At 45.2% G+C, this 23,688-nt stretch overlaps 1 protein-coding gene across 10 annotated transcripts in view; it reads left to right on the forward strand.

The window, feature by feature from the left end:
* The window catches only part of MAPKAP1 (MAPK associated protein 1), a 228,102-nt gene that overhangs the window by 203,348 nt on the left and 1,066 nt on the right, over nt 1-23,688 (forward strand). For all 10 annotated transcript variants that reach the window (XM_043916842.1, XM_043916845.1, XM_043916844.1 and 7 more), the window contains one exon: nt 19,514-19,611. In XM_043916842.1, coding sequence (XP_043772777.1) covers nt 19,514-19,611 — 98 coding nt within the window. The remainder of the gene's footprint in view (nt 1-19,513; nt 19,612-23,688) is intronic.

The following is a 23,688-nucleotide window of genomic DNA, read 5'->3' on the forward strand; positions in this document are numbered from 1 at the left end:
AACAGGATTCAGATTTCCCTTATATTCCTACCAAGACACTGTGCGACCCGGGCTGGATTTCAGGCATCAGAAGGTAAAGGATGTAACACACCCAGCCTAGTAGGGAATAAAGCAGATGGACAGCCACACCCTCCTGTTGCCTCTTGAGGCCACTCAGCCAAGAAGTACTTCTCACACATCTCTGAGGGTGAGGCTAAGTTCCAAAGTCTTAGGGATCCAGAGCAGACCTGGACCCCGCCATTTCAGTATTGACAGCCCAGCCGGAGAGTCTTTTGTTGTATGCTCAGACCTACCTACTGGATGGTTCTGTGTAAAAACTGCACGTGTAGGTCTTGCAGAGGTTCCCCCTCTCACTCTAGAACTGTGACCCTTTGTGAGCAGAGAGGCACACCGCCTGCCCCAGTAAAACACTTCCTGAATCCTTGTCTCCATCACAGCACTTCCAAACCATGTCCCTCTAAACTCTAGGTTCTCGGGGGACTGCCGGGGCCTGTGTGTGTGTCCGTGTGTTTGTGTGTATGTGTATGGGTGTGTGTGTGTAGGACAGAGTTGGGCATGAGGCTTCCCCTTCACCCAAAGGATTTTGCATTTAACTCCAACCAGTTTGAGGATTCTGCACTTGAAAAAGTCAATTGATAAAAAGGATTTTGCTGTTTAAAAATACATATATATATATATAGAGAGAGAGAGAGATTTGAAAGTTGCAGGCTGTCAAAGTGAAATTCAGACATTGACTATTTCAGACTCGTGGCCCATAATTTCCCATCCTGAATTTGGACTGTAGTCTCTGTGAACCACCAGCACACCTGGAATTTTGTGCTTCTGCTCTCCCCTCTGCCTGGAATACTCCTGCACCCTGACCCTTTCCCTCTTTTATGGACACCTCCGTTTCCTCATACCCGGCCCCCTCATTTGTCAAGATCCGGCTCCCAGTGTCAAGACTTTTTCTGTAGTTCTGCCCCCTGGAGTTTGCGCACACCCCTGGTAAAGCACCTCACACACACTGTGTGTGTATTTGAGGTCTGACCCTCTCTCCTACCCCCATCTCCATGTTGAACTTACAGACCAGAGACTGGTTTCTGTAACCTTGTGCCCTAGCTCAGCACCTTCAGGGTTGTTCTCAGTGAATGTTTACTGTCATGAAATAGAACTTAATGAGGCCACAGTTTAGAAATGAAAAGTTGTTCAACATCATTTATATTGTAAAGTGTCTAAACAAAGATGTCTTCAGTGAATCAGCTTGATGCTGTTACTGTTTTATGATCTCCAGTATCTTCATCAAATTAATTCATTGTCTTAATCTAAAAAGTTCATCTTTAAAACCATCATCAGACCACAGAATTAATCTACTGGGCTGCTTTTTTTTTTTTAAGGATTAATAGTAACCCTTTTTTATCTTCTGTGTCTGTTGAACCTCAGAAAAAAGTTATTTTAACAGCACTAAAGAAATGAAAGTCACTATATTTCATAAGTTTAGCCTGTGATTTTTATCAGCATAGTGATGTATGTTTGTAGCTGAGTTTACATCAAAAATTATTCTTGGGGCCTTCTTGAATGAATTATAGCAAAGAGAGAGAGTCTAGAAGTAGATAAGGTTTTTTGATTTCTGCAATATATTTCCTTTTTCATGTTTTTATCTCTTATAACACAAGTGTCTTGCCGAAGACTGGAACGTGTGACCAACTGGAATAATTTAGTTGTGAAAACAGAGCAGACGTGTTATTAAACAGCCCTCTTTACAAAAAGGCATTAAGTGTTGGGAGGATAAATGAAGTTGTCCCCAGTCTTACTCGAGACGTGTTTGTCAGAATTTTGAACAGAAAAGAAATGGTTTTTTAAAACCTTCTAACGTGGCCAGTTTGCAGTGTTTATTGAGAAAGCTGCTGTCAGACCATTAAGTTGGTCGTCATAAAGAACACAACTCAAGTTTAATTGATGCCGAATCCAAAATGTATGTGAATAGCTGACTTGGCAAAGGGAGTGAGCATTAAGAGCGCCTGCAGTGAAACACGTGATTACATACACCATGAAATCAGAAAGACCCCGGCTCTGAAGCCATCCTCCATAAACAGCCATCCTATGACTCTTTCCTTCCCTAACTTCTCCCTCTTTGGCCACGTTCTCACAGGGATGATTTATTACTCTGTCCCTGTAAGTGTTTGAGATCTGGAACTTAATCACTACATAGATACATGCCTTTAAAAAAAAATTGTACATGTAAATATGGGCTCTTAACAAAAATTAGTTGAGAGAAGCAGTGTGTCCACAGCCCTGAGAAATTAAGAATAAATTCTGCTTTTCTGGGTTTTAAAAACTACTGTTTGCCACCATTATTATTCAAATCAGTGATGTCTAAGTCAGATTTTGCCACTCCTTAGGATATCTTTTGCTGTTTTGAAGGATGTCACTGACCTCTCAAAGATGAATTAATGTGAATTCATTTTAACTGAACAAAGATTTGTATACGGCATATAGAAGAATGTTTCCAACAGAAATAACCACAGTTGAATTGTCTCAGAAATAATTCTCCATCCTTATAAGGTCTAGACATAGCCTTTAAATGTGGTGGGCGCTCTTTTTAAGTCCTGGTTTCAAATTCCAACAGTGAAACAAAAGCAAGAACCCTTTCTGTGAAATTAGCACCCATTGGGGACTGTCAAGCTGTATTTAAATAAAGTACCAGACTCAAGGATGCCACGTCTGGTTTTATCATAAGAAGGTTGTGCAGGTTTAGAGTCTTTAAAGGAAGCAGCCTATCATTAAGAAATCAGATTTAAACTTTAATAAAGTAGCTGTCGTCTTTATAGCTGAAAAGAGCTCTGTATCTCAATTAAGTATAGATGATATAAAATCCTAAGGAAGCAACATAATAGGAGTAACCTGATTACGTTCTCTTGCAATAGTATAATTTAAAGGAAATCGGATTCCGTGGATGCTGGTTGTATTGGGGGGTGGGTGGGGGGATTGTTTGTTTGGTTTTTTGGGGGGGCGGGGGATGGGTTCAAAGCACTGTTTGGATCCAGGGCAGGAACTCTTTGAGGTTGTGAGTTAACCACAGCTGCAGGGACTGTTAAGCCTTGGTGAATAGAACCTGCTGGATATTTGAGCTGAGATTCAGTTAAGGTTTTGAGTTAAATTTTCCGGGTTTATTGGTGACCTCCCACTTAAATGAATCTTTCTTTTCATAAGTACTTGACAAGATCTGTAAAGTAGTGTATTTAATTTACTAATTAAATTAAAGCTACTGAATAATGATTTGTCCACATTGATTTAGCTTAAATAGGAAAGATCAGCATTGTTGTGATCTTCAGCAACCTTAATGGCCGAGCCAGTTAGACACAAAGGCCTCTTGTGTTTTATAGGTCAGGAGTACATAGGTAAGCCCTGGCTATAATTGAATTGCCTGCACTGCACCCTGCCGTTGCAGATTTCCTCTGCCTCCCTGTTCCATTGTTGCACTGGGGCTTAAGAGAATGTTAACGCCGTAATAGGCACAGGGCCTTCCCCATTATACGTCTTGCTATCGAGCGGTTCTGCATGACTAGTTAAAGAAGATGGCAAGAAGATTAATGAAAGCTGGGCTAATACAGAAGGGGGTACTTTTGCAAGACTTCTACCGAGGAGATATTAGAGCTGAACCAGAGCTTGGCTTTTTCTTTATCCTGTGACCTTTGAACCTGCCTGACTGTTGAGAGCTGCCAGGGAAGTCGACATTTTGATTGATGTTGGTACACGAGTCAGTCTTTCCCATTGAATTCCACATCTGCACGAAAATAGCTTTTCCAGCAGAATTCATACTGGCTCGAAGTGATAGCCCAATTGATGGCTGAAATGCTTTTATGTAGTTTTCATTTAAACCTAAAAGTATCTGATGGTTTAATTCACTATCCAGTTTTCATAGATTATAAGCCTTCACTTATATGTTCTTAATGGGTTTATCAACCCATGGTGAAAGAGCAGTATTAAGGAGTGTTCTAAGATTTGCAAACAGAGCTCCAAGGAGGCTTTATGGGGGAGTAAAAGCAGTCATCAAACAAACCCTTCACCATCCTTAAAAAAGAAAAATCAGTCTGAGGGCCCAGGCAGACTAACCTTCAGGTTTTTGTAAATAAAGCAAAGTGTCTGTTTCTGGAAAGCTTTCCATGGGGGAGTCTGAAACCCTGCCTCCAACACTCCACCTGAGCCCCAGCTCAGAGCTGCTCTTGATCCAACCGGATGCTAGTTTCCCTGAACTTGACCTTGGGACGCTAGCATTCTCTCCGAAAGGCATTATTATGGTCTGCTTATAAGACAGTATGGTGCAGATAGGAACCTCTTCATTTGTTCTCACTAATTTTGCTACTTTGTTTGTGGAGCTGCATGCCTCGTGTGTGTGTGTGCATGTATGCACACGCGCGTGCCTGTGTGTGCATCCCCCACCCCTTCTCCCAACAAAGGCAAGTGAGGAGACTGGCAGAAGGACTCTGGTTTTGTTACTAAAATCAACTTGGGCACATTGCAGCTCATACATTGAATCCTCTGACCACCTGATTTCTTGTCTCCCTACTTGACAGTGACTCGAACAGAGAAAACACACACCCATGCACGCGCGTGCACACACACCCACACACAGGTTGATGTGACAGGTAGCTCATGAAAGAGGGGGGACCCAGGAATTGTGTCATATTCTTTAGAGGCCCGTGAGATTGTGGGAGGGACATGAGGGTGAGCGTTCAGCTACTGCTGGGTGAAAGATCTGCACCCCGAGGTGTGTGGGTGGGTGGGTGTCCCTGACCGTGCAGCCGGACTTCTTGCCCCGGGAAGTAAGGCACTTGGGTTTATAGCCACGTCCTCAGACTCTGTCGATTCCTAGGAGGTCCAGGGTACTTCAGACATCAGGTGGGCAAGCTAAGTTGCATTTTTACTCTCTGACAAGGACTTACTTCCTAAATTCCAGATCAAATACGGTAAGTACTACTCGATTACAAAACACAGCCGACTCTTAACATATTAAATGCCCCAGTTATTGAATCGCCTTTTCATAAGAGTACTCTGGAGCACAATCAGGAACAGGCAGTGCCTCGTCCTTTTAACAGATATGTTTCCTAGCCCTATTAAAAGGGGTCTTCATCTATCCTGTCAAAGGGAGTCTGCTGGGGTTTTTTAGTTTAATTACACTATCCAATTAAAACTCCTTGCTGCATTTGGATGCGCCTCTCCTTGGGCCTGAGTGGATATGACATTTACAAGGCTCGCCTTTCAAGCAGACAATAGTGTGATTGATGAGGTGCACGTTCAGTGAAGGAGGCGAGTGCCTGTGGAAGTGCTGCTTAGTGCATTTTGATTTATTTATCATCTTCTTCCAAAACAAGGGAGCTGCCGGGGAGATGGGTTTTAGGCAATCGGGGGGGGACCACCTCAGTCTTTCCAAGTGTGTGGTAAGGAAAGGCCTGGAGTGTGCCGTAGGATAAAGGTGGAGAAACACCGTGGGCCCAGCTTGCATCATTGAATGCCAGGCTGCAGTCTTAGGTTCTCTGACCCAGTTTGGTTTCCAGGAACCTCCAGCTGTGATCTACTGTTAAGTAGGCCATCACTGTGTTTTAGGGAACAGTTGCTGGAGCTGGATAACGTTGGCCAGATCCCTGAGAACTCAGCCTGTGGGAGCCAACCCAGCATGTGTCCCGTTGACTGACCTGGTCGTTATTAGCTGGCACCTACATTTGTACCAGGCATGCCCGTTTATGCTCCCAGCTGCATCCTCCAGCAGTCCAGCAGCTTCTACCCAGGGGTTAGCAGTCAGTGGTTCTTCCTCCAACTCTGCCTGGTCACACTGAACATTTAAAAATTGCTTCTAGAATTTGTAATAGGCAAAGAGCAGGTAAGGCTCTTCAACAAAGACATAATGGAGACACAGTGGAGAACTTCTCAAAAGTTGTAATGACAGGGCAAACCCAGCATCTTGCTCTTAACCTGCTCTTCTGCATACGCTCAGGATGTGATAGTCAAGACTAGTGTGCTTGTCTCTGTGGTTCCTGGAAAAGAGGCATTTATTTAGTACAGTGTGGGGCCTCTGGAAGGGTCAGCACTCTCTGAATTTAGGAAGCAGGTAATTCTACTCTGAACCCTAGACAGATGATAAGAACAGTAAACCTCTCATATCTGTTATCAGGTACTACAGTTGCTCATGGGGAGCTTCTGGGGGCATGTCTGCTGTTTAACATACAAGAATGTCTATGTTTGTGAAGAAAATTGACTGGTACTGAGACATTCAGTGGGTTTTCTTATGCTCTCTGTAAACTTTCTTCATCTTTCCCTAGGACTTACTAATAAACAAGAATTTCCTTGTGTTAACTGAAATATTGGTATCAGTTAGAGTAAAAGACATTTGAGGGTATCAGCTTTTTTCCCTCCTGGGAGAAGCCTCCTTTTTGCTATTAAATTTTCACTTAATTGTTGACTTGGGCCATATAGACCTATAATTTTAAAAAAAATAAGGTTATGTAAGTATAATGGAAAGTTTGCATGCATTTAGATTCTTCTTAAGTTTAATTATCATTTCCTCAAGTTCTTTTTTTCTTGATTGTAACATCAGAAGAGATACTAATTGAGAAGAAGGTAAGGGCAGAGATTGTTTCCTACTGAAGAAATCTGTGTGAAAGATTTCTCAGCTGGATAAATGATTGGAAAAATCTGTTTCCCTTGCCTCTTGCCAAGCTCCAAACTCTGGTTTCATAATAAATAAATGGAGTGCTTAGATTTTAAGTTATTCCTGTAGATGTGGAAAAAGTAAGGCATTCTTTAATTAAAATCAACGTATATATTGCTTACAAGACTCCCATAGGCAACTTGCAGGACAGGGTAGCTGTAACCGGATTAGCCCTTCTATCATAAATGACTGGGAAACTGCACAGAACGTCAGAAACTGTTCGCGGACTTTGGAAAACAAGCAGTACAGGACCATGAACCCCAGGAGAAGGGAAACAAATGAGGTGAGACCTACGATCACCTCAGCTTTCTTCCAGGGTTTTCCAGGGAGAATAGAGCAGCCTCACTGAGCTAGGAGACACAGATCAGAGTTAGGAGAACTAAAATTAGCAAAATTGAGTATGGAGATTGCCTAGAGTATCCCAGAGGAACCTGGCAGGCTGCAGTCCATGGAATCCAAGAGTTGGACACGACTTAGCGACTACACCACCACCACCACCAAGTATGAAGAGGAGGGAGCTATACTGAGAGAGCTCTAGAAAGAAGCCCTTTAAAGCCCTTTAATCTTCTGTTGTATACTAAGCTATGCGTGTCTGTGGTGGGATCTCACGAATCTGGTCAAAAAACAACTACTGGGAGCTATAAAGTAACATTCTGGCCAAAACTCTAGTTTATAGCTCCCCAGTCGTTGAAGCATCCAGAACATTTCATCATGACTCTGGAAAGGCCATATCTTAGGAGTAAAGCTAAACTAGCCCTAGATAAAAAAACTGCTTTAATTCTTAAGAAAGTTTTAAAAGGAGTCTTGAAAGGATCAAACTGATCCACATGTAAATTAACTGACTGCCAGAACAAAGCCCAATAGTCTCTAAAAGATGGTGACAAAATGCAGACATCACACAGAGCATAACGTTCATAATATCCAACTTTCAGTCCAAAATTACATGGCATGCAAAGAAGCAGGAAAAGTTTGTCCTATAACCAGGAGAAAAATCAATCAAGAGAAGCAGAGTCAGAAGTGGAGAGATAATAGGATTGGCAAGTAAGTACTTAAAAATTCTTATTATAAGTATGTTCAAAGACTTAAAGGAAAACAGCTCAAAAAGAAAAGAAATGGAAACTTTAAAAAGAACCAAATGAAAATTCTAGAGCTGAGGAATACAATACCTGAATCAAAAAACTCACTGTGGGAGCACATCAGGAAGATAAAGAGAAAAGGTCAGAATGTTAGTTATCTGTTGCCACATAACAAATTGTCTCGAAACTCAGTGGCTTGAAACAACAATAGCACTTATTATCTCGCAGTTGTGTGGGTCAGGAATCCAGCACAGCTTAGCTGGGTCCTCTAGCACAGGACCTCTCCTCAGGCTGCAGACATACTGTCAGCCAGGGCCACAGTCACCTCAAGGTTCAATAGGGGCAGGATGTGCTTCCAAGCTCACTGAGTAGTTACTAGCAGAGTTCATTTCTTTGTGAACACCCTCAGTTCCTTGCCACATGGGCCTCTCCACAGGGAGGCTCTCAGAATGGCATCTGGCTTCATCAAAATAACCAGAAGCAGGAATGTACTAGGAAGAAAGAAGTCACAGTGTTTTATAACCTGATCTCAGAAATACAGCCCAACGCCTTTGCTATGCTTTATTCATTGGAAGTAAGTCACTAGGTCTAGCCCACAGACAAGACAAGGAGGTTACACAAGGTCATGAAAAGCCGGAGGTGGGAATCCTTGAAAGTTGTTTCAGAATCTGACTGTTGGAATCAGTTAACTTTAAAGGACAACAGGAAATATTCAGAGTGAAGCACAGAAAAGAAATGGATGAAAAGAACAAAGGCTGTGGAATAATAGCAAATGTTCTAACATACATGTGTTATGTGATGACTCTCAGGGATGGGAGAGAAAACTGTTCCAGGTTTGTTTAAACATACCAATCCACCAACCTTAGAAGTCCAAAGATGGCCAAATAGGATAAATATAGAGAAAACCACATCAAGGCACATCATGATCAAATTGCAGAAAACCAGTGATAAAGAGAAAACTCTTATAAGCAGCCAGAGAAACCAAGATATGAATTATTTCCCACCAGAAATAATGCAGTCCAGATAATGGAATGACATCGCTTGCTAAAAGAAAATCTTGTCAACCAAGATTTCTATATTCAGTGAAAAGATCCTTCAGAAATGAAAGTGAAGACATTTCCAGACATTAAAAAAATGAAAGAATTTGTGCCAGTAAACCTTCACTGTAAGAAACATGGAAGGCTTGGGGCAGGGCTGAGTGGGTATTGCCGGATAGAAACCCAGATCTACACAAAGAAATCAAGAGTTCACAAAATGTCACCAGTAGCAACTATACAGAGTGAACAAAGAAAAAGGAAATGAGCCAGACCTCTTTGAACAGGGATTGACAAACTGGCCCACTGGCTAAATCCAGCCCACCACGTATTTTTGTATGGCCTATGCACTAAGAATAGTTTTTAACATGTGAATATTTGCAATTGATTTGATGATATGGAACATTAGTTTTGAACTCCATTTTTTAAGCAAAACATCATCTCCCCTCAAAAAAAAAAAAAAAAATTGTGTCCTCAGGAACAGCTTGTAGTACCCCCAGAGATGCATTTAATTATTATACTTTGAATTTTTTCAATTTAAAAATGTAGAAATTCTTTTTCTCTCTTTATAAAAAGTATCTATTAAAGAGCCTTAACTTTGGCTGTTGGCCCACAAAGCCTAAAGTATTTACTGTCTGGAAAAGTTTATCTTGGAGAGTGAGAGTGAAAAGACAAAGAGAATCTACCAAGTGTCAGGCAGTGTCCCAAGTGCTTTATATGCACTGCTTAGTTCTTGCAACAGCTCTCTGAGGTTTATGTACATGTGTTATAGAAATCTCAGTTGATTTTATCCTAGGATTACTTAATCTTAGTAACAACTCTGTGAGACAGATATTATTCCCATTTTATAAGTGAGGAAACTAGGACTCAGAGAAGTTAGGTAACTTGTCTGAAGTTATGTATAAATGGTAACAGAGGCTTATATTCTTCCCTTTGCACTGACACAAAGCCAGCGCACTTAAACCTCTGTGCTTTTTGGATGGAAGAGTATCCCTAGGTCCCCAACTCATAAAGTCTTTTTTTTTCTTGCAAAATACTCTTTATTGACAAATTTATTGAATATTTTGAGGACTTTGGGTTTTATTGTATTTTTAATTGGAGGGTAGTTGCAGTACTGTGATGGTTTCTGCCATCCATCAACATGAAGCAGCCACAGGTGTGTGTATATCCCCTCCCTCATGAACCTCCCGCCGCTCGCCCCGTCCCACCCGCCTAGGTTGTGACAGAGCGCTGGATTTGAGCTCCCTGTGTCATATGGCAAATGCCCACTAGCTATTTATTTCTTAACAGGTTTTAACTATGCTTCGTTACCTGGTTTCTCCTCCTAGAGGATATTAAATGCAAAAAAATATGAGGGGAGAAAGAATTACAGAACTTAATAATAAAGACAGTGGAAAGTGAAAACTGACAAGAGTTGACCAAAAACGAAACAAAACAAAAAATGTTAAAAAGCCGTCCCAAAACAATAAGCACAGTAGTATGGCAATGTCTTAACTATTTTGCGGTGAGATGTAGAACCTTTTGTAGCCCTGAGGAAATCATGATATTCAATATTTATAAAGATGAACATGGTAACACAGTATTTATTTTCCTTATACTCTAATACAGGGCTTCCCTGCTGGCTCAGATGGTAAAGAGTCTCCCGCCAGCAATGTGGGAGACCAGGGTTCAATCCCCGGGTCAAGAAGAACCCACTTCAGTGTTCTTGCCTGGAGAATTCCATGGATTGAGGAGCCTGGCAGGCACTAGTCCATGGGCTCATAGAGAGTCGGACATGATTGAGTGACTAACACTTTCACTTTCATACTCTAAAATGGGAGGAAATTTTGTAATATGGAGTTTTTATGCTTAAGATGGAAAAGGTATGTTTTTTGCATAAAGGTCACTCAGGCTGTCTGCTGCAAGGGTTGGATAGCTGAGATTTTATCTAATTTAGCCTCTCAAGAGAACCTGCAAACTCAAACTTGTTACAAACTGAGGACAGAATTTCCAGATACAGAATTTGTTTCTTGCTTGTCTGCCTCTTTAAATGAGAATGAAACTCAACCAATACTTGGTTACTGAAATGCCATATTATATTTTGTTATAACAACTGACACATGAATTGAAGCATCAAAAGACCCCATAAATATTGTTTAATTCATTTGCTGACATATATCTGCTACATAGGAGGGTTGAAGACGTGTCTCAAGGAGAAGGACTTGTGTAACTGTGTGAGTTGCAAGCTGAACTAACCGTTCGTTTCATGGAACTTTGTTTATACTTCAAAGAGCAACTGACAAACTATAGTTATTCAAGCCTAACTATTTCGCATACATTTTCTTGAAAATAAAGGAAGTAATCCTGCCACTTCATGGGAAGTAAGTTAGTATTTGATGCCAGGGATGAAATTCAGGCTTTTGGATGAAAATTAGAGTCTCAGAAAATTTGTATCCATCACTGTGAGCTTCACTTCTCATTACTTTTCTGAAGAGATCAGTGGTGATAATTAATGAATATTGAGTTTTTTTATATTGTATAATGTGTCAGCATATGGAAGACCTGTGATTTTTCTAAACTACTGCATGTTACAAAACCATCCAAGAGTAAAAACGTCATTTAGGGGCTTCCCTGACGGTCCAGTGGCTAAGACTCCACGCTCCCAATGCAGGGGACCCAGGTTCAATCCCTAGTCAAGAAACTAGATCCTACATAGTACAACCAAGAGTTCACATACTGCAGTTAAGATTTCAAACGCCACAACAAAGACTTGATGCAGCCAAATAAATTAATTTTTTCATTAAAAGAGTCATGCGAAGTGCAAGACTGACCAATGAATTTAAGTATAACAATACAAAAAGTTTATACCTATGGTTTTAGATTCCACATTGCAGCTAATCTTTAAGGAGATATCATTTATCAAGTTTTGTATAGTATCAAAGAATATCTGCAGAGAATATTAAAAATATTCCTTCTTCAAAAACATGTCTGTGTGAGGCTGACTTCCTCACGGGCTTCAGCCTAAGCAGTCACAGCAAAGCAGACACAGAAACAGAACGCAATACAGCTGCATTCTGTCAGACCAAACACTGATAGTTTATAATTTTCAAAACTACAGTAATGCCAGGTTTTTCACTAAAGCTTTGTTGTTTGAGGAAATATAAGGGTTTCACCATTAAAAAATACATTGTGTTAACTTGCAATAAGTTTATTGTTTTTTAATGGATTAATAGTTTTTTAATTTCTCAGTTTTAATTTCTAATATAATAATAATAGATATAATCCACATAAACAAAAGCTTTTAGGGCTCCTCAGTAATGTTTGCGTGTAAGGAGATTTGGAGCCAAAATGTTTGACAGCTGCTAATCTAGGGTCTCGAAAATCATCTGAGAAGCTTGGAGTGGTGCACTGGAGTGGTGTCTGAAGACAGTAGGAAAAGAAACACTGTGGAGTTTTATGTCGGGGAGTAATAGGACCAGATGTGTGTTATGAAAGGATGACTCCTCTAGGTAGACCTTTGGGTCTGAAGAGGACGTGACCTAAAGGAGGAAAACCAAGAAGCAGCAGCAGATGGTCAGGACTGGGCGGAGGGCTGTGGTCACAGGGATAGAAGATAAATATATGAAAACTATTTAGGGGACCAAATGCTTGGAACTTGGTGAGCCCTCCAGTTGCACTAACAGAGCTTTGAATATTTATTTTTTGCTGCGTCAGGTCTTAGTTGTGGCATGCAGGCCTAGTTGCCACAGGGTAGGTAGGATCTTAGTTCCCTGACCAGAGATCGAACCCTTGCCCCCTGTATTGGAAGACAGGTTAACCACTGGACCATCATAGAAGTCCCCAGAGCTTTTGATTTAAGGGGAAACATAGACTTTGGCTCTGGGCTTGCACCACTGCAGGCCATAGAGGATGGCCTGTGGTTGGCTCTGAAAGTCTGAAGAAAGGTTTCGGCCAGACATCTGCTTTGGGATCATCAACATCTGTCCTGCTGAGTTGCTTCAGTTGTGTCCGACTCTTTGCAACCCCTTTAAGAGTGTAAGGGGATTCTGAGCCAAAATGTTTGACAACTGCTAATCTAGGGTCTCGAAAATCATCTAAGAAGCTTGGACTTTATTCTGAAGACAGAAGGAAAAGAAACGCTGTCGAGTTGTGGCCCACCAGGCTCCTCCATCCATGGGAGTCTCCAGGCAGGAATACTAAAACGGATTGCCATGCCTTCCTCCAGGGCATGTTTCCGACCCAAGGATCGAACCCACGTCTCTTATGTATCCTGTATTGGCAGGCGGGTTCTTTACCACTAACACCACCTGGAAAGCCCCGTCAACATCTGGGTAGTAATTAAAACCCAATGAGCAAACCTGACAGAGGAGAAATGGAATTAGAAATGATGAGAGTCAAGGACAGGACACTGGGAAAGACCATCATTTAAGAGAGAGAGAAAGGACAAGATGGCCACAAGGGAATGTAAGAAACGGATTGACTGGAGAAGTCAGCTGAAGAATCAGTTGACCGTGGCTTCATGGGAAGAGGGGACTTCAAGAGAAGTATCAGATACAGCTGAGGAGCCAAGCAAAGTAAAAGCCAAGAATTATCAACTGGATCTCTCAACATAGAGGTCGTTGTGACCTTAGCAAGAGTGTTTTCAGTAAATTAGAGGAAGGAGGGAAATCACATTGCCATGGGAGTTTTTATAATCAGCTTTAATTATGTTTATAGGAGGGAGCCAAAGAGGGGAGGGGGTGAATGACTCAGGCAAAAGTGTAAGTGGATCAGACTCTGTCCTGCTCCAGAGGTCAAGGAGCTCGTTCTAGTTACTGGGGCCTCTGCCACTATCGAGGGCTCGGAAAGGAGCACCAACCTTGTGGGTTCAATTACGCTGAACTGAAGCTCGTATGCGCAGCTGGGCATGCTACTTGCAGTGGAGGGTTTTCAGCCCAGAGACCAAAGTGTCCCAGGCCATCCGTTTCCCTCAAAAAATCCAAGGAGAGCTTTCCACCCACTTCCAGGCCAGAGGGACCAGAAAAGGTCAGACCCTGGAAGCCCACTTCTTAAAAGTATCCATGTCTGAAGTAAAGAAATTCAGAAAGAATCCAGATGCACAGAGATGTCCTTCATAGCCTTACCTACAATACTGTCAATAGTGTAAGCAACTTAAATCCCCAGCAGAAAGATGGTAGCGTGAGCCATGGCACACACCTACTTAATGGAATAAAAGGCAGCCATTGAAACAGATGGTTGTGGAGACCATGTGTCAACAAGGAAAAGGCTATCGTAAAATGTTAACAGCAGAAATCATCCCCCAATTGTGGTATACTGTCTGATTACAATTGTGTAGAAACAGACATGGGATGGCTGGAGAAGAGACCCTGCCTGTCACTGTGCCGGTGTTGGTATTATGGGGGTCGAGGGTGGAAGTTTTTCCTCTGCCTTCTCAATGTCTCATCATTTTAAAATATAATTTATATTTTTTAATTGAAAAAGAAAAACAAATATTCAAATTTACTTTTGGCTTTCCTGGCAAGTGATGACCCCCGAAGGATTTTGGACACAGGTGGGCTGCCAGCTCAATTTGGAAGTCCCAGCTCTGACCCGTCATTGACGGCCACAGCCGGTGCCCGCAGGTCGTTTAGAAGAGAGCCTCCTCTGAAACCACCATCTCAGTTCCCTTGGCAGTGGAGATCTAGGAGCCCTTCTTTCAGCAGGAGTGTGTAAACTACTGGCCCTCTGCTTCAGCTGTCCCATCTTGTGACAACAGCAGCTTTTTCTGAATGGCCACTCCCCCTCATTGACCAGAAGAACCTGTTTTTCAACACAGCTTCTTGTTTAAGTTAAAACTCACAATGCTGATGATAAATTACAGCACAAAAGCTCAAACATCTCCGTTTCTGACATCTGTGCTGCTAATTAGTTTCTGTTCAGTGTTACGTTCCATCTTCTCTGTTTTCCTTTGGGAAAAAAAAAAAAAATACGTAAATGTAAATACATTTTCACATACCCAGACTTTCAATATTCAGAAGCAGACGTATAGTTTCAGTGCCCTGAGCAAATCTGGATATGTGACCAGGGCTTGGATACTTCATTTTATATTCCATTACATTGCATTTGCATTCCTACAACTCTGAAAGCAAGTCTGCTCAAAGAAGGCCCAATTAAAAACCAGATCTTCAAAATAATGAGGAGTTTAGCTTCAAATACCAGTTCCATCACAGGTGTGACAATGACGGCCACCATCCCCCTTGAGCCCCCACTGAGCTGTCTGAGCACCACCTGAGATGTCATGGGTGCGGTCTCCTCCCAGGCAGACCTGGTCTCCTGGAGGGTGGTGCCTCCCACAGTCTCAGCCCTGGGACTCAGCACACCTGGGTTTCTTCCCAAGTCTCTGACCAGCGCTCACATTTCCCTCTCTGCATCCCAGGCTTTTGTCATGCTTAAATTTCCAAACAGTTTAACACCCCAAGCAAAATCATTTGGACTAATTGGAATATCAGACTTTGTGTTCTCTTTTACATCGTTACTGATACGCAGGCATGCCTCGGAGACACTGCAGGTTGGGTTGCAGGCCAACCACAGTAAAGCAAGTCACGCACATTTTGGGGGGTTTCCCAATGCATATAAAAGTCATATCTATACAACATATAGTCTGTTAGGTGTGCAATAGTAACATTATGTCTAAGAAAATAATTTACATACCTTAATTTTAAAATACTTTATTGTTGAAAAATGCTCACCATCATCTGACAGTGCTCGGCTGCCACAAACCTTCAATTTGTTTTAAAAAAAAAAAAAATGCAGTATCTGCAAACCATAGTAACGGAAATCACCAAGTAACATCGTCATTCTTCCTCAGCTGGCCTTTGTACAGTTTGCCCCTATGGCTCACTCTTTCCCTATGAAAGCTGCTCATTTTCGTTGAGTTTGCAAGACTAACCTGCCCACCTCTCGTTCCCTCTCACGTCCCAGGACAGACGCCCTGGAAGGCTGCAGCCGAGGAGGGCACTTGACCCCTCTGCCCCCTTTATCTGAGGTGAGCCTCGAGCTGCCCGAGGCTGAGGAGGGTTTGATAACAGACTTCTCTCACTGTGTTTCTGTTCTGTTCAGTTGGTGTAGAAATGCCAGTGATTCCATCTACCCAGACACCTCTGGTGGAAATTTACCACGTAGCATAAACTACTCATGGTTATTGATAGATTCATTTCCAGAACTAGGTCAATTAACTTGAATCTATGGGCTTCGGATTGGGTGAAATTATACAAGTGTGAATTCTGCTTATTAACTATTCTATTGTAAAAGCATTTCCAAGTCCTGCCACAGTTCCTTCTCTACAGTTCTCAAGGCAATCCCTTTCTCAGCATCCTTTTTGCCCCCATCTAGCTCAAAACCGCATGAGTATGCTCCTACCTAGAGGACTGTGGCAGTTGGTCCCCCAGCCTCTAGGCCCTGGGGAGCCAGGGCGAATGCCCCAAAGCACAATTTGACCATTTACTGCCCAACTTAGAGCCCACTAGTGGCTCCCTCAGCTGGGAACGCGGGCATTCCCTGTGTCTGCCCTGTGTCCCATCAAGTCCTGCCTGTCCACTGCTCAGAGCGCCATCTGGAAGGCCTGCTGCCTTTTGTCCTGCAGGTTGCTCTGTCCTTACCCTGTTACATCCTTCTCCACTCCGCCTTTACCCAGCTGACCCCCCTTCCTCCTCTAGAACGGCTCAGACAGGCGTCAGCTTCTGTAGGAAACTGCCTCTGATGGCCCTTCTGCCTCCAGGCCATCCCGCTACCCTGGGGTCTCCTGCTGTCTCCCTGTGATCCCCTTCCTCGTCCTGCTCATCGTCCTTGTCTCTTGGTGTTCCTGGTGTTCATCCCTCTGGCCCGGGCGCTCCTGGCAGGACGTGAGTGAGTCACCCTGCCCTTCTGGCCACCCAGCAACTCAGGGATCCCTGGAGCAAGGAGAAGAGCCGCAGAACGAAAACTTCTGGAGCGCCTCGGCCGCACGCTCCAGGGCTCCGGCAGGGGTGACAGCGTGACTCTGGGTTAACTCGAGCTCGCCGCCCCCCCAGTCCTCCCACTGAGCAGGAAGGGGCTGTCTGCGGGGATGTCCCCCCACACCCTAGCCCAGTTGTTGCCTCTGTAAGAGTCGCTTGAGGGCCGATTTGTTGAATTCTGATGCAGGCTCCCCAGATAGCGTTCTCTGTATCCTCCTCCCTCAGTGATGTGAATGTTTTCCCGGAAAGGACAAGCAAGCCTGAGGCTTCAGCTACGTGGGGTGCACTCTTCATCACTCCTGCTTGCTTCCCTCTTCCTTGGGGGTCTGGAAAGAGCTCTGGGGACAGACAAGGGACGCTCACAGCCTCCAAGCTCAGCATGACACACACAGGGGTATGTTTGTAGTCTCCTGACCCAAATATTCTGCCATCCCAGAGACATGCCATGGGGCGATAGTTTGGTTTTGTCCTGTGGCTGGTGTGTAGGTGGACCACAGGCCTCTTTCCATGAGCCTGTATGATCCCGGGGGACAGTGTGGAGGCTTCCATCAGAGGCCCCAGGCCCCTGCAGACCTCATGTCACATGTGCCGTGTGTAGGTCTGGCTCGTCCTGAAAAGCGCCCGCCGGACAGGTTTTTAATGGTGTCTCAGTTGTTCAGGCAAAAAACACTCTAGTGACTGAGGTGTTGGTTTTGTCAGTGACGAGTGGGAGCAGGTGGGATAGACAGTCCGTGAGATCACTTATCAGAGTGGTCAGTGAACCCCGAAGCTTCGGGTCCACGGGTCTCCCTAAGACCTTCTGGTCCTTTGCAGCCCCAGGCACTGGAGTCTGTGTCTGTCGTGGCCAGGTGTCAGCAGTAAGGCCTCCTGGAGGGGGCGTCTCTGTTCGTCCTTCACAGCCCTGTGACCTTCACAGACATCTCTGCTCGGTCACAGCAGGGCCATCAGAGAGATCCGCATTGTTCTAACACATGGCAGTATCATCACCGAGACTCAGATGGTTCCAAGCTGAATCCTATGAGATCAAGGAATACACACACACGCGCCCTGACATGCATATACACCCTTTTAACATGAGATCCACTTCTCAGAAACGTAATTTATACATTCACGAAATGATGAACTTTCAGCTAAGAATTCTAATATTTCAGTACCACGATTGAGAACCAGGCTAAATTTGTCAAGTGACCGAAAGCAAGGTTTTTCAGAAATTATTAGCTAGTTTTTTCAATATTGAATTTGTAGTCACGATGAGTATATCACCATGATGTTTCCAGGATAAAATACCGGCACTTTCACTTTTCTGGCCCCAGACGTTCAGCATATATCAGTTTATTTGGGGAGATCTGAAGAATTAGCTACTGTAAATAAAGTTTCCAAGAAGGTTTCTCCGGGAAAGAGGTGAACTTACAGTAATACAGGTGATATATTATTAATTAATAACTATGACCAGCCACTGCTTCAATTAAAAGGACAACGGATGAGAATGCCTAATAGAAAGGATATGCTGAATTTTAGTCTCAGGAGCATCAAAGTCTGCAGAGCAGACGGGGGGAGCGTTGTCTGAGGTTGGTTAGCAGGAGGCCTCTGGGAGCGAGGTGTCACCAGCTGCCCCTTGGTCTGGGAACGTTTGCTGAGCTCTGTCTGACTGCGTATCTCTGGAGCAGTGCTCCCTTGGTTGCCAGAAGTGGAAACCCACTTCAGAACAGCTCAAGGAGAAAGAGGACTTTCTGGGACGGCCACAGGGGTCTCCCAGAACCCAAGGACAGCATGCCCTGATGGCCAGGGAGAGCATCACGCAGGGCTGACGCGGGCAGGCGCCTGGAGGAGGGAATCTGATTGGCACGTCTGGCCCCAAGGACAGCCACGGGGGTGTGGACACGGCTGCAGGTGGCGCGACACGTACGCAGGTTTCTCTGACGGCCGAGCACTGTGTGAGAAGATGCCTAGGAATGTATCCCGTGGAGGTGCCGGCTGAGCTGGAGGGCCAGCATGGGCAGGTCTTTTAGAGACAAGTTAAGCGGGGACATCCCAGGTGTGGACAGGTGGGTGTGTGCAGAGCCCCCGGGCTGGTCTGTGGCACCTGAGGGTGGTAGAGTGCGATGAAGCCAGACCAGGAAGCAGTCCCAGAAGTGACAGGGTTGCCCTGAAGGTGGTAGGAAAGGGGTGCAAAAGAACTCAGATCTCTGGGGGATTTGAGTGCTCGGAGGATCCGGCCTCCTGAGGTCAGTCTGCTGTGTAAGGTGGCAGCTTTCAGAGCAGCCTCTCCGTGCCCTCCTCTGCCCCCAGCCCACCCATCCTCCCAGGAAATGACCAGAGGCCTTGGGAGCAGCCTCCACACGGGAGGGGTCACACGACCCGGACTCCCCTCCCACAGGAGCCGGCCCTGGAGACCCTCATAATCGCGTTACTATCGGCCTTTCCCCTTCCTGTTGCTCATTTATTTGACTTTAAGCACAGTTATTTTATTTTTAGAGTAATAATTTGGAGCTAATTGGCCTTCTACCTTAAAAAATACCACCATCTCCATGTAATTACTGTGTGGGAGTAGTTCCGTAGAGCCTTGCACCCACCCTCTCCGCTGTGGAGCGGGACCTGACGCTCCCTCCCGGCCTGTGATGACGAGGTGAACCGCTCCAGGAAGAGTGGCTGCCGGGCAGCCTCCACCTGCTGTCCCGGGAACTGGATGATAAAAGGAGACTCTGGGGGCCTCCCCCGAGGTGATCTGCCAGAGCCCCTCACCCTGCCTTTTCTCTCTCCCTCCAGGTCACGCGATATTTAAGCTCACATATCTAAGCAATCACGACTATAAACACCTCTACTTTGAATCTGACGCTGCTACCGTCAATGAAATAGTGCTCAAGGTGAGTGTTCCTGCTCGGCCCAGGCCTGGGGTGTGCAGGGCTGCCCGCACCCCGCCTCCCACCCCCACCCCGCAGCACTGGTGAGGCTCCTGGGCCAGTTCTGCAGAGACGCTCCGCTGCCTGCAGGTTGCCCAGCTGGTGCTCACCCAGGCCTGGGTCATAAGTCGGCTGCTCTGTGCTAAGGGGCTGCCACCCCTCCAGTGTGTGACTCTGGCCAGTCACATCACCTCTCTGGACCTCTGTTTCTCCTCCTGTAAAATGGGGATCATGGTAGCTACTCTGCCTCACCCCACCAAAGCGCTGCTAGAGACAATATTAAATGAGATGCCATGAACCTACCTACCTAAGTGGTCATTCGTTTTCCTCTCAAGAGTAAACGTCATCAAGTATTAGTAATAGTAGTAATAGTACTAAGATATACTGAAGGGTCGCAAAGTGCAGGATCTGAGCCAGGACTTGACCTGTCCCAACTCAAGGAGCCTTCACACCTCTGTGAGGTAGTGATATAAAATCATTCCCATTTCCTAGATGAAAACTGAGGCTCAAGGGAGAACTAACTCAGCCAGGAGTGGAACTTGGCAGAACCACAACCTGACCCCAGGTTTGGGGGATTCTAGAACCTGTGCTCCTAAGGCACCAGGTGTGCGTGGCATGCAGGAATTGAACAGGAGATTTCGGTGAAATGAAATTGTTTCACAGAAACATTTTGTGTCCACAAAAGATTTTCAAAAGTGGTCGATGAGAATTAAAAGGATAAAGCTGCCAGGAGGAGAATTGAGAGCCGAGACAGAGTAGCGTGACCAGTTGGACGGAAAGCAAAGGGTTTCTAGACGACCCCGGGTCGGAACCCGTCAGAACAGCCAGCGGGCAGTGCCTGCCTGGAGTGCTTGAAACCAGTGATCTAAGAGTTACTTTCCTGGGCATCCCCAGGCCACCCAGGGAGCACGTGCCACATTCAGGGGCCAGGTAGAGAAATACTCCCATTACCCCGTCAGGGCTGGCCTTTTTTTTATAGCCAGCATTAAAATATTCAAGACTTCAGAAGGATTCTAGTAAAATTATAATCCTGTGTTTGACATCAAAATAATTTTCACAACAGCAGATTGATGACAGAAACACAAGTTTATGACTTCAGTGCAAGACTGCGGAAGAACAAGTGCAGAGAAATCATTTTCCAGGACCAAACGTTCCCTGGAAGCAGATGCTTTTCTGCAAAATCCCCAAGGCCTAGCGCCTTCCCTAAATTGTCTGTTTTCATATGAAAATGCTTGTAGAAATATTGCATCGTGCTCGAGTCTCCAGGAGAGTCCCAGCCTGATTTACTTAGAGAAGCTAATGGCCGCAATCCTGATGGAAGATTAAATTTCACATCTCCGATCTCAGATTTTTAAAGCAGTTTCAATACTTAGCCTGATCTGCCATTGCCAGTGTCTTCCTGGGGCTTTGCACCAACACTCAGTGACTGTTGGCCCCACTTAGTAGAAATGCTTCCATCAGAGGTTCTGCTCAGGTTGGTCATAGACACCAGTAGCATATGTGGTAGTTCTAGAATTAAGGAGTTTCACATAAAACAAGAGCTTTAGACTGAAACGGAAAAGAGGAAACAAGGATGAGACGCTGATGTCAGACCATTACAAATAGGCAACTTGCCATCAAATTATTTTTATCTCATTCTGTTTTTCCCCAGGGGACCCATTTATTGAGCACCAACTGTCTACGAGAACTTTTATGTACATGATCTCATTTCATTCTCACAACTGCCCTGCCCCATGTAGACATTATTGTGTATGTGTGTGTGCGCTCAGTCAGGTCCGACTCTTTGCAACCTCATGCACTGTTAGCCTGCCAGGCTTCTCTGTCCATGGGATTTCCCAGACAAAAATACTAGAGTGGGTTGCTGTTTCCTCCTCCAGGAGACTGTCCTGACCCAGGGGTCGAACCGGCATCTCTTGTGTCTCCTGCATTGGCAGGTGGATTCTTTACCGCTGTGCCATCTGGGAAACCCGTGGACACTATTACCCCACTTTATAGATGAGAATATAGAGGCCCAAGGCTCCAGAGCACACAGAGGTAGCTCGAACCCAGCTGAGCAGTCCCAGACTCCCCCCCACCCCACCCCACCCCACCCGAGATAGAGTTGAGCTAAGCCATGTGTGGTCCCTAATTCTGCAGGCTTCAAGATGACTCTCAGAGGAATCATTGGTCTCTTCAGGTTGGGTTCTTCTCATGATCAAGTGATGGAGGCTGTGACTTTATTGACCATGAAAACTCCCTATATTTTTATGCCTTAAGCTGTAAAATGCATTGAAAGTGAAACACTCTATAGTGCATAAAATTGTGCAAGTTTTAAGCCACAGCATATTAACCAGCTAATGGCAGACCAAAGGGCGTTTTTATCTTTTGATTATTACATTAATCTTCCATTAAAATTATCTATGTGATTATCACAAAGCACTGAAGATAATAAATTTAGGAAATACTTGGCCTGTTAAGGATCATTTTTAAATGCTTTTGTCAAGTTACATGTGCCAAAAATACACTGAAAACAGTAGGCTGGCTGATTGTGCAAACAATTGAATCCAAAGATTGCTCTTATTAAGAATGATAAAACCCCTTCTTTCCATGCATTGTCTGCGGTGTCCCACGTCATCACCCGGCCCTGCCTGCCTCATGATTTATTGCTCTCAGCTGGTAACTTGGCGAGGCAGCGGGCTGAGCATGTCAAGCCTTCTGTATTCAGACACCAGCCCTTAATGCCTGCTGCCGGTGACTATCAGAGCAGAAAGTTTGGAGGGGACACTGTGATGGAGTCCCAGCCCCACACGAGCCAAGCTGTTTAAACTGCTTCCCCCGAGCACCTTGGTTCTTCCTCGATCAGCAGAGGCCTCTCCCCTCGGGGCAGGACACGTGGCCCTCAATGTAGAATCAACAGAAGGGGTGGCTTAGTTCTCTAGCCAGGAGTATTCAGGTTTCTAACTTTCAGATATTTGAGGTTGGAGAGAAACAGTGTTGGTTCATAGACAGGCCCAGCCAGAGGGCTGCTGGGGCAGTGGGACAAGGGGAGTCTGAGGAGGTGATGGGGTGGGGGCTCTGAGAAGGCGGGGAGCCGGAGAACTGGTTCAGGTTCTAACCCAAACTCTTACTAGCTCCATAACCTCAAGTAAATGACATTACCATTCTGCGCCTCGGTTTTCTCCTCTGTACAGTGGGGATAACAATAGCAGCTGCCTCCTCCTAAGGCCGTTGTTGTTGTTTAGTTGCTAAGTCATGACCGACTCTTTGTGACCCCATGGACTGCAGCATGCCAGACCTCCCTGTCCCGCATCATCTCCTGGAGTTTGCCCAAGTCCATGTTCATTGAATCGGTGATTCCATTCAGCCACCTCATCCTGTGCCGCCCTCTTCTCCTAATGCTGTTGTGAGGGTTAAGTGAGTTCATCCTTGAAAAGTGCTCCAAGCACCGCTGCTGCCCTGTGCCCCTGCCCAGCCAGGGGCTCACCCTCACGCCGGGCACAGGTCTGATCACAGTATTGCCGCCCTTCCCTGGCCCCTCTGCACCTCGCCTTGTCTGGCCCGTCAGCTTCTGAATGGCCATGGACACCCCCTTGCTGTGTTCCACTGTTGTGCCTTGATGCATGCTGGTTCTCCCCATCCCTTGTACACCCCAGACTCCTATTTATCCCTCAAAACCCAGCTCCTTCGTCCCCTCGCAAGACTTCCCTCCCCACGTGTCCCCATTAGTTACTGTCCCCATTCCTTTCTGCTCCTTCTGTGTCTGTTGTCACACTTGTTCTGTTGGTCACTCCCTAGGCTGTGAGCTCCCCAGGTCAGGAACCGAGTCTTAATTTTCCCTCTGCCACTTGAGCCAAGCATGGGACGAGGTTCAGACAGGACAGGGACTCAGTGCCAGAGGTGATGGTGGCAGTGACCACCCAGCACGGGCGGATCTGAAACGAGCCCGGAGACCTCAGGGGGAGCAGTAAGGTTGGCACTTGGGAGGCCCAGCTGTGCCCCTGCCCAGGGTTCTGACGGTGCCTGTCCCAGCTCTGGCTGTGACCTCCCGGTGATCCAGGGCAG

The sequence above is a fragment of the Cervus elaphus genome, chromosome 11, assembly GCF_910594005.1.
Source record: "Cervus elaphus chromosome 11, mCerEla1.1, whole genome shotgun sequence".
NCBI classification, from domain to species: Eukaryota; Metazoa; Chordata; class Mammalia; order Artiodactyla; family Cervidae; genus Cervus; species Cervus elaphus.